At 35.4% G+C, this 12,308-nt stretch overlaps 1 protein-coding gene across 8 annotated transcripts in view; it reads right to left on the bottom strand.

Annotated features, from left to right (window-relative positions):
* The window catches only part of LOC141430235 (C-type lectin mosGCTL-1-like), a 95,482-nt gene that overhangs the window by 18,548 nt on the left and 64,626 nt on the right, over positions 1–12,308 (bottom strand). For 2 of the 8 annotated variants that reach the window (XM_074090836.1, XM_074090835.1), the window contains exons 2-3: positions 8,656–8,855; positions 5,706–5,753 (exon numbers count right to left, since the gene is read on the bottom strand). The exons of 3 other annotated variants lie outside the window; for them this stretch is intronic. In XM_074090836.1, the coding sequence (XP_073946937.1) occupies positions 5,706–5,753; positions 8,656–8,764 (157 nt within the window). In that variant the 5' untranslated portion in view covers positions 8,765–8,855. Of the gene's footprint in view, positions 1–5,705; positions 5,754–8,655; positions 8,865–12,308 lie in introns of all 8 variants that reach the window. 3 more of the 8 variants (XM_074090837.1, XM_074090834.1, XM_074090833.1) reach the window with 2 other exon arrangements.

Raw genomic sequence — 12,308 nt, 5'->3', positions numbered from 1 at the left:
AGCTTCTGCTTTGGGGCGTGAAGAATAAATTGCAAACTGGAGCTCTGCGAAAACAGGCCCGGGTTTTTATGTAGCAAGGCTAGGCTGTATAATTGCTGGAAGCCTGCTGGAAATACAGGGTGTCTTTGACCATATGGCTTTTGATGCAACGCTTGGTTCTTCTCGCAAACTGAGTTACTTTTATTATGTAATATTTACAAGTACCTAATTGTATTTACATAATTTATTGATCCTCAAAGTTTAATCGTTAAATCAGTGTAGCGGACATGCCGTGTTATTACTAGTTACGGCGGCCTATAAATAATTTCAATTTGACATTTGAGATGTCCAAAACAAACATTTATATCAATGTGCTGTCAGTTTAGTATGGTTTGCATATATAATATAACACCCTTTTTTGCGTCGGTGGTTAAAAAGTAGCTTAGTTACCCGGGCCTACCCGAGTAGAATCGAACCTTGCATGTAAAGCCACGTGGGCAGATACACCTTGAATAGTTTAGTTTGAAGAGAGAAGATCTATAGCAGTTAGCCGATGTGAACTTTTTCGTTGTGCAACCCGGAGTGAGACAATGTGTTTCAGACGGAACCCCTCTCAGTTAGTGTACTCAAATAAACATGCAAGACGTTCAAAAGACCAAAAATCGAAGTTCGTATCCTACCGTTATCCTCACTCTCGCATTAAATAGGTATATTTATAAGCGTCCCCATGTCACGATGGTAGTGACAAGGTAGGAACAAGGAAGACAAGTAATATTTATTTAAGATAACTATAAAAGGGCACGTTTCCGTGCCCAGTTATTTATTTTATACAATTCAATAACACTGAAGTCCAGCAGTATCACAAGCTAAGGAACTTTAGGAACTTCACTAACGCACTGCACAACTATTGGAAACTGTAGAAGGAAATAAACCTTCCTTCGTATAGGTGTAGTAAATTATGAGCTAGTTAAGAAGTTTAATAATATTAAATAATTTATAGGATCTAGGATAAAGAGACAGGTATCTGTTCAGCTCGTAGGCTCTGAATAGAATGGCTACCTTGACGTAAACCGAACAGGTGTGGAATTTAGAAAAGGTAATTTGAGTTAAAATCTCATTTTTTAGAATGTGTACTAAACCAGACAGTCCAAAGAGTTAGGAAGAAACGACTTGTATCACACCTCGTTACAACCGGGACGACTAGACACGAAGTTCGAAATTTGTACTTCGTGGTATACGGCCTGAGGGCCTACTCCGAAATTCGAAAATAGAAGTTCGTATCGTATTTTCCCTCTCACTCTCGTATTAAATAGTATAAGCGTCAGAGGGACGGAACGATACGAACTTCGATTTTCGAATTTTGTACTAGCCCTACTGATTTGAGACCATTTTCTTTTTATCATATATCATAGGGAAGCATTGCAGTCTGGTTGAACTGTGGCAACTTTTGTGCATCTCATGTTAAATGATATTGTTACGGATAACTCACGTCTTAAAGCGAGTTTAGCTCGTCATGTTTCGGGCTATTACATAGCCCTTCTTCTCAGGAGTTGTCGAGCTAAACTCGGTTTAAGACGTGAGTTATCCGTTACAATATCATTTAATATGAGTGAGTCTCACGGTAGTTTCATGTTCAAAATTTTGTGCATCTGTTAATAAAACTGCGTCTAATAGTGGTCACGTCTTCAGATAATTTATCGTAAAGATACATAATAATATGGAAGCATACATTATAATGTTGCCATTACGGAATATACTGTATGTGTAGCTATAGATAATGATTTTACCTTAATTACTGTGCAAATTTTTAACACACGTTATTAATTTTAACGTCACGGTAGCAATATTTTTATGTAGATTTAATGTGTATTTAATTGGACGTTGCTTTCATACTGACTGGTTAGACTGGTGCACCGTATTTTTAACTTTTTTTAACTAAAAAGCCATTAGTGACAATTACATAATAACAATAAAATTATCCATACTAATGATGTGATACTAATATTATAAATGTGAAAGTAACGTTGTCTATCTGTGTGTTACCTCTTCACGCTTAAACTGCTGAACCGATTTAGATAAAATTTTAAATGGAGATAGTTTGGGACCCTGGGAAAGACATAAAATAGTTTTTTCATCACACTTGCTCGTAAACAGTGTCGTAACATGCAGGCTACCTTGGTTGCAACCCCCCAAATAAAACCGACCTTAATGTGCTTGTCATGAAACCTGTGGTCGGTAAATGAGTCATTGCCCGTACTAATTTTCATGTCATGAATCCCAAGGTTGGTAAATGAGTTTGTTACTGCATGGTGTGCTGCTGCCCCGTGCGCGCGCTTCACACGCACGCCATGCACATGCTGCGGAGGAGGAGGGCGGCGGGGAGCTGGCGCTGCCAAGAGCGCAGCCAGCGGTATCGGCAATTTTTGAAAAAATATTAGTTGTTCTTTTACAAATATACAATTTTACTCGCAAATGATGAAAAACATTTTATGTCGCACGGGCGGTACTAAAATTACGAAGATCGACTCATTAAAGCCCTCAGTCTTCGACTTCGGGCTTCTAATAGACTCTCGTTCGTAATTACTTATTTACCGCCCTTAAGACACAATGTACTATTATCCTGGAAAATTGGATAATAAAAAGTGAAGCCTTTTAATTTGGTCTGTGGTCTCGAATAACAATTTTCTGTCAAATATGTATGTAGGTACGAACGTTTGCTCAATCAACCATTCAAATGATTTGGAAACTAAGATTTACTTGCTTAAAGGTTACACCGACGTAACACATCATTCAATGTTACAAAATACAATTTTGGTGACCATTGCATTGGCCTTTATAATCTTATTGTTAGTGTGATTAACTATCATACACACATTTTGAAATAAGGAAAAATTATACAACTTTCTAGCCTTTGCTTCTTGGATTTATAATATTACTATGATTTTGTTTAAAAGTTACTTAATCATGTAGTTTTTGGTTTATAAGTTAACTGATCTTTCAGTACATTATACCTCTATCTGTTTAATTACACTACACTGTTTGTCATTAAGATTTTTGTTTGAAGTGACAGTTGCTTTTTTATTTTGCTCCAATTCAAAGAGTTTTTTATAAATTTTTAGTCAAACACTTTATTATTTGGTTTGCTTTTGTATTAATATTTAAAGTAGGTGTGTATGCTATGCAAGCATGTATGTAAATTCTTTACACTTTACTTTACAAATATATAAAAAATACAGTTGTCAACCGTTGAGAGAAGGCAAACTTGTCCCTTTAAAGGATACATGCAATTTTTTAAAAATTACAGCCAACAGAATCCCAAAATATTTTAACCTGACCAACACCTTGTAGTTTATGCAATGACATAATACCCAGTGGTATCAAGCTTAGTGGTATTAATGCTTAAATGAATAAATAATAGCAATACGTCAAATAACAATCGGTTCCCAAGACGAAGTTAATTCATTCTGCACATGCCGTGCTGTGTGACGGCATTTCGGCAACGAGAGTGGAATCCGAAAGCCATGGGAATTCTTTAATCGATGAGTTACTCATTTTGGAATCGATTGTTGTGTAACACACGATTTATGGCGTCGATGCGACGATTTTAATCGAGTGGGTTTTTTAAGTTCTCATTCATATACCACGGTATAAATATTTGTGCTCCGAAAATAAGATTTTCTTTTTTTTATATATAAACTTCTTACAGTTTTTTAGTTGTTATGTCGACACAATTCTTTACTTTTGTCTTCTGGTTCTAGATTTCATTTAGGCCTTTGCGTCTGTTTCAGACGAATATTGGCGTGTTGCCTGTGCACAATGTCTTAGATCACAGAATAAGTACCTAATAATAGTTACAAGTTTAGTCTCAAAAGTCTTTACCTTACCGTTAGCTAAAGATATGACGCTGGCGCTTAGTAAATAAATAGTTAAATATCATAAGACACTAATTGACCTAGTCCCAAAGTAAGCAAAGTTTGTGTTAAGAGTACTGCAACTTCTCATATAGGTATTTAGGTAATATAAAGTCTGCCCCGACGGCGAAGCTTGAGGGATCCAACCCGGGACCTCAAACTTCGTAGTCCCACATTGGACTATGTGGTTGTCCGGTTGCCATTTCAGTTTATCATACGCTCATTCAGTATATCCCTGTCCTATATTTTTACGCTACGTCCGAAGTACTTACATCGTGACCTTTCTTGCCATCTATTCTGGTCATGAGACAAAGAATTTTAATGTTTTTATATAAAACAACAAAAAAACGCGTGCCTAACTAAAACCCTCATTAGCATACATTGATTTATTTTTATTATGTGCTAGAGTCGTAAATTATCATCCAAAACCGCACCTAATTTTATGGTTACTCTAATATTACAGCATTCAGTTGGGTATTATAGTAATGCATTTATTTTAAAAGGTTAGCCTCGTATTCGTTTTAGTCACGTCTTAGTCTATGAAAAAATACAAGTAATAAAAATTCGTTAATCTCGACTAACTATACTCAAGTAGAACTGCAGGATTGGACTTTTTACGTTCCCACAAATATGTCTCCGCGTTTGCGACCGTTGTATAAGATGAATAATAATTGGAAATGATATGTCCTGCCCATCGTCAACAAAAAGTTCTAAAATGCAAGATATGCGTGTTCATGCAGTTCCTCCACCTCCACACTGTAAGAACACACACAAATCACACAAACTCATCTATCGCCATCACCACACTACACTGACGCGTTTCGAACTCAACCAGAGCTCATCTTCAGAGCAACACAACCGTACACCAGATACCAGATGTTAGACTCACCAGATGATGTCTGTCTGTCTGATTGCAAAATAAGATGTTTATTGATTTTATTGTTTCTGCTAAGCATTTCTTCGTTTAATCGTATCACGTATTCGAAGAAATTCCGAAGATATCTCTCTCAATGATGTGGCAAATGAGCTGAATCCGTTTTTTGTATAAGTACCAATGACCGATGAGCTGAAGGTTTACGTGGAGACCGCGAATCGGGAGACCGGGGGAAATGATGCTGATATTGATATGTAGATATGATTAAGTGATGAAATTACAATATTGTGCCGGTGTTTGATCCATACAACGCGGAACCGGTGGCGCGCTACATTGTAGTTTAATTATGTACCGGGCGGCCCATTTAGATCACCCATCACCCGATATACCACAGGCATATACGACATGCCTCTACTCTCTGGACAGTGATCGATATCTTAAGTAGAGTCCTTCTCAGGAATGTTGTAAACTATTTGATTAATTTAATATATAAAAAATAAGATACTTTAATTCTGTGGCATTTAATATGAGGCTTTGTATATACATAGGTTAGAAATACCCTAATCGACATGTACTATTCATCTTTGTTCAGAGTGTAGAGACACGGACATAGGACTGTAGAAATTTTATTTTATTCGACTGGTAGCTGGCATGAATATCACTAAAAAATAAGAATTTTTGGTAACTTGACCTTTGTAAACAATATTCTGTTCTGTTGGAGTTGCAATATTCTGCTTTACCAGCAGGTCCAAAGTCGAAACTAAGCTTGACAGATCTCTGGTCACATCCATCAAGCTTACACGTATAATACATGCTTTACCACACAAGCAGACGCCCGTATTGTAAAAACATACTCACCTTGTATCTATTTGTATTAATTATTATCCCAACGATTTTGATGTTAAAAAAAAACTATTTTTAATGCGCTTGTAAATACAAACCTCTTGTCGTTGCTATGGTTTCTGTTTTGCCCTCTGTGCGATGATAAGCTGTGGGTTAAAAAGCATCTAATAAAGCTTAAACTGTTTTAGAGTTACTGTAATTTCAACATCAAAATAATATAAAGAAGTAACATTATATTTATTTACATTGAAAAAGAATACACGGCAATTAAAATAAAACTAACCTAAACTTAAAATACCTACATAATAAAGACATGTAATAGTAATGAAAACTAAAACAAATGACATAAAGGATAAGTAACTTATACCCGGTGTGGCCTGTAATACGAGCAAATAATTAAAGCATAGATCGTACTCGTCGAACTAAACCACATTAGTTCAGCGACTTTTAAAATAACGGAGTCTTAAGATTTTCCTTTCTTCATACAAATTAAATACTGCAATCAATTAACGCCATCCTAGAACACAAATGACGTCGCCTGTCACGCTACAAACATCAAGCATTTTGGTTTACATTGCTTCTTCGAATAAACTTTAAAGTGTAATAAAAATAGAAAAAACTTATTTATTTTTAAAAGTCGCTGAACTAATGTTGTTCAATTTGACGAGTATGATCTATGTTTTAATTAGTTGCTCATATTACAGGCCAATCCCGGTAGAATTGTCGGGATAGGTATGCAATAGAGCTTGACAGCTAATCAAATTCAGAACTTTTGAGCTCTGAATTGTCTGCACTTTGTAAGATAGTGATTATACCTTGTGTTTTATAGAACATGGTATGGTCGATTTCTGTCAAATGAAAAGTTATAAATCTCGTTAATTGAAAATAAGGCAGTATAGCAGTTAACCTTAGTCTGTGTGGATGGAAAAAATGGAAAGGCGAGTTATCAGTCAGACAGAAGTACGAACTTATGATTTATTTATGGTTATTGATATATCTATTGTCGCAAAAAGTCCAGTTACTTCCCTACAAATAATTATATCAAAAGACAATATGCTTTCAGTGTTAGTCAGTCGGTTAATTGGTTAATTGATCTACGTTTCATTAGTTGTATTTAACAGCAGCTCTATCAGACGCGACTTTGTATTGTATCTCAGTAATGTTACAGTGCGATATAGATCTCCACGGCTGCGCCCTCCCCTGTCCGTATCTCACTACGCGCTTGTTTGTCTTGTTGTATTTTGAAATTAAAGTAAGTACTTATAATAAGCTTTCAATATTATAAATAAAATAAGGCGCCCTCATACAAAAGTCACTCACTTTCATTAAGATCTTTGTTTCAGTGTATGATTTGTATGGTTTTAGATTTATAGGGTATATTGGGTAGTGACATAACTATAAGTATTACTTCCCGTAGATTTGTGCTGACGCGAACAACCTTGAGAAATGAGCAAGTAATTCCTTACATTCTATGGTTTAAATCATGATGATCGATTCATTCACTCATTGAATTCGTACAATGAAGAAATGAATTCAATTAGACCATCTAGATTACATCAAGTCGAGATACTTTGACGTTACATCAGTTTAAAAATTGATAATTCGACTTGTTATACTAAATGAATCTTTGTAAATTAAGACAGTAACCAAAGGCCAATAATGAAAGCAAGTGGATTTAGTTAGGAATAGTTAGTTTAGTAAAAATAATTGTCATCGTCATCGGTGGTAGGTATTTTCCTGTTTTCTGTATCGCTTACTATTACTGGTGTACAATAAAGAGTCATTGTAATGTATTGTATTGTAGTATGGTAATGTACATTGGAGAGACTAAGATGCTCAAATATAATATTATAAATAGGTAACTATAACAAACACACACTTGATAATAAAGTCAGCACTAAACGTGTTTTAAGCACCTTAACCCCCCGTCTGGATCTTTAACTATTACACCAACTAAGCCATTTGTTTATTCGATCAAGTTTGACTAGTACAAATGTGACGACATTTTATTATCTTTAACGGATACGACGTGCATAATAAATAAATAAAATAAATAAATATCATGGGACACTTGTCAACAATTGACCTAGTCTGAGACTAGTAGTCTCACAGTAAACAGAGCTTGTGTTCTGGGTACTAGGCAACGGATAAACCAACTTAAATAAATAAATACACACTTAAGTACATATTAAACACCCGAGACTCGAGAACAAACATTCGTATTATTCATATAAATATCTGCCCCGACGGGGATCGAACCCGGGAGCTCAAGCTTCGTAGTCAGGTTCACTAACCTAACTACTGGTCGTCAAAATAATCCACTTGACTTCACGTTATCTTGAATAAATCTCTCTTATTATAAATAAAATACCTAGTCAACCAACTACAAGTAAGTGTTTTTTAAATTTTTATGATAGTTCCTGGATCAGAAAAAGTAGTTACAATGATACAGGAAGTAAATTATAAGAAGTTAAGAGCGTTTATACCTGCTAAGCTGGCAACGTTGCATTTTTGTTAGTTTTTCTCGATTATTCCATAAAAATTTAATGAAAATTAAAAATGTGGTCTGATATAACTTTAATAGATAAGTTAGTACGAAAGAAAGTTAATGTTTCTACTCCAATAAATATTTGTGATCGACTTTTAGTTATATTCTTTAAAAACGAACAAATATCTATTAACAGTTTCTAAAGAACATAAAAGTCTATCACGAATATTTATTGCAGTAGACACATTAACTTATATATTAAGAAAATTGTACAAATAGCAGGATAAGAAACCTTTTCTCTTATTACCATCTAATGGCAGTTGATGTAACTACCTTACTCCATGCAAATAAATCTTTTATTCTAAGCTAAGAACAGTTCTAAAAGACCAGATTTTTAATTTTCATTCAATTTTTATGAAATTATTAAGTATAATAAAATAATACCTATATAGTAAGGTTAGCATAGTAATAATTCTTAAAATTAGTATCGCACATGAATTTGGGTGAACAGTTTGCACGTCACCTCGAAACAATAAAATCGTAGTTTTTCATATAATTACCTGATTTGCTCCCAAGATTTAACTGCGACTGGTAATTCACTGGGGTCGCGTTGGCGATTAAGCTCATGAACACTACGGCGATGCACAGAACTTTCTTGTTGTCACACATTTTTCTAGTTATTTTTATTTTACACTTTTAAGCAACGACTTTAACGGGCAGCGATGTTCAGCTGTCTGATGAAATCGGTATCAATAACACCCTATTTAAACTTAATTTTATAAATTAGTTTTCCCTAATGAGGTGACAGAGTGAGGTTTAAATTAAAATAACGTTTAACGTTGTATTGAAATGCTTTGATGGCTTCCGGATTGAACAATTTTTTACGTCAAGTGCAGATCGGGTTTTGTTTTACATCATTTCCTTAATGAGGTTGTAATACAACAATACATTGCATATTGAGTTACAAGTTTTATTGTCATTTGTAACGTCTGACGTCGCAGCGTTACCTTCTATAAAAACGACTATACAATAGTCTGCTTTTAGTGTCCGTGTCTGAAGGGCTACTTCGAAATTCGAATATCGAAGTCCGTATCGTACCGTCTCGCTGACGCTAATATTATTTAATACGAGATTGAGAGGGACGGTACGATACGAACTTCGATTTTCGAATTTCGTAGTAGCCCTTCTGTATCGTTCCCGGTTTTAGAATAGGACTGACCTATCATTTCCCATGGGTGTCAAAGGAGACTAAGGGACCCGATGTGAGAGTAAGCTGCGCTCTCTATTGCCAACTACGAACTCCGGACTCCAGTTCTGCGGTGTGGAAGTCAAGAAGAAACCACCACACTCTTTTCCCAAGAATGTCGTCATGAAGTTTCACTATTGATCTTCATCCAAAGACCATGACCACACTCAACTTTGACGACTTATAGTGCCCGGCCGCTAAGAAGGCAATCCTGACACATTGCACAACTATGAATTTCCTGATTGTTGCTAATGTCAACCATTGAAAAAAATGCTATACTTACTACTCTGTCGCACGCAACAAGTAAGAATTGCATTTCTGCCTATGATTCATATTGTTAATATTCAGAAACTTCATAGTTTTGCAATGTATCAGGATTTAATTCATAACGATAACGGCCGTTGACTAGAAGAAGACTTTTAGTGCCAGAACATGTCAGAGCTGTGAGTGAACTGCCTTTTAAGTTGGATAGTAATAGGAAGAAAGTTAGGTGAGTTTGTACTTAATTAAAAAAAAATCGGCAAACAAAGTTGTCGTATTTTTATTCCAGAAAATAAAAGAAATTTTACGCAAATGAATATTCTAAAATGTGTACAATGTTAGTGAAGCTGTGCTGACAATGTTGCTGACAAGTCTAACCAATCCTTATGTTATTTCTTTTTAGGATGAATGATGAATCCTCGCTAAAAAAAATTTAGTTTTTCAAAAATTGTCATGTTAAGGGTAATTTGGAAGGAGGCTTTTCTACGCGCAGCTCCTCGCCTCAGCTGGCCGGGAGAGGAACGTGCTTTCGATCGTTTAGTTTCTGCGGAACATTTAGGTTCCATATTATGTTGTTAGAAGTGCCATACCGTAACAGAATATAGAAGGTAAAGTTGCCATATTTGATTCTACTATTATTAAAATATGATTAAGTCTCGTTTGGATAGGTCTTATTTGTCTATAGACCTACCATTAATATACACTTATACGAATGTTGCAAATAAATCATCCCACTCGCATCTCGCAACACGTAATTAGTGTCTTCGAACAATGTTCGAAGCAAAACGTTAGATGATGAAATTAAGTTCTATAAATGATGGCTTAAACGATCTCATTGGCCGATTAAGGGCTTATTTCACCACTGTCTGTTAAGGGGGACCGAGCTTTTAGAGCTTATCAATTTTAGGCATACTAGGCACTCGTGGATATTGGGGGGAAGTGCGACTGCTCACGATAGGCTGGTCAGAACGCACGCGTTTTTAGGTTTTTATTCATATTACTAAAACATATAAAAAAAATGTAACGTAACGTGTCATTATTCAAAAACTCATCATCTGCCACGCAATATTTACGTCGTAACTCAGCGTTTATTTTGTCTTTTAGAGACGACTTTAGGATTTTTTTACATCGAACGAACTACAAGTAATCGTGTTTCTAGAGCATAACATTTATAAAGTAAATCCTCAAATATTTTACATATGTATCAAAACTAAAACTTTACTAGTTATTGTACAGCAAGAGATTTAATAAATGTAGTAAATACGCTAAAAGTTCGGGCTTTAATGAAATTATTAGAGTCAGAATTTGCTGTTAAATACAGAATCACATATTTTTTCTTTTTCTTTTTGATTATGACAGACTTATCACTAAATGACGTGACCTTTAAATCATGATGGGATAATCCGTTGAATTATGTTCATAAACTATTTAGGTAGTATAGTTTTATAGCAGCTGTGGTTTTTATGGGTGTTTTCAACGAAAATTGAGATCTAGTAAATTTTATTTGACATTGGTTTTGATATAATAAGAAATATACCTACGTAAAAGCGATTAAAAATAACAAAAACTCAAATGTAAGGCTATTTTTGGATAAACTGAAGCAATTATTTTGCTCATCCGCGACATAATGATATTATGCAATGATGTTAGTCTAACATCTGGTAGCTTAATGAACCGTTGTGTTGCTCTGAAGATGAACTCCGGTTGAGTTCGAAACGCGTCAGTATTGTGTGGTGGTGGTGACAAATAGGTTTGTGTAATTTGTTCGTGTTCTTACGGTATGGAAGTGGAGGAACTGTATGAACACACATTTCTTGCATAAACGTAGCTATCAGAAGGTCGCAGGTGAGCAAACTAATTGTTTCAGTTCATTGGTATGGAACTCCGCAAAGTAACGCCCGATTCAATAAATTCTTTTTGTAAAAAAAAAACCATATACAATTAGAAAACGCTGTCATTTTAAGTACGTTAAATGAACTGCACCATCCTAAATTTAAACAGTTTAATTATAACAATCAAGAGCATTTCACCGTCCAGCATTAACTACAGTCATAAGCTAGAAAAACTTATTTTGTACAGCGCAAAAAAAACTGCATTGCAACAGTGAGTACCTACCGCAAATCAAGGGCTAGTGAAGTAACCCAGGAAGTATAAATACTTCGACAACTAATTAGGGCGGCCGGTGGTCCATCCGGCTCTGTTGCAGGAAATTGCAGTTCCGATACCGTGAGACGTTTGCTGCAACTGCACTCTGGTCTAGATAGCGCGAATGGTTTGCTTTGTCGGTATGCACACCGAGACTGATAGAGGTTAGGATAGAGCGTAAATTAAAGAAATAGTCACCAGCACTAGCAGCAGCTGGTATCAGATACAATAAAGCCTACATGTATAAATATCTGATACAACTTTATTTCAAGAGCCGTACGATGTGACTGTGACAGATATTTTTGAACACTCCGCTGTGGAAGATATTAATGCAAGTGACTGTAAACTACATTTCAATAGAATCTGACAATTTCCTAGACATTTAAGACATCCTTACGTGGGCACACTTAAAATCCTGCCCACATAATGTTCCTTCACATGCGTTAGTAAAAAGTCAATCTAAATAAAATAATTCCTTTAGTACAATAAAATTGTATGCAGTGGACGGAAAGCGTGGAAGTTCCGAGGACTGGTTTTTGCAGGGTTTTGCTCGGCAGTGGG

Source organism: Choristoneura fumiferana, chromosome 8 (assembly GCF_025370935.1).
Source record: "Choristoneura fumiferana chromosome 8, NRCan_CFum_1, whole genome shotgun sequence".
NCBI classification, from domain to species: Eukaryota; Metazoa; Arthropoda; class Insecta; order Lepidoptera; family Tortricidae; genus Choristoneura; species Choristoneura fumiferana.
Note: the sequence above shows the minus strand (reverse complement) of the source record. Positions and strands in the feature narration are given on the sequence as shown.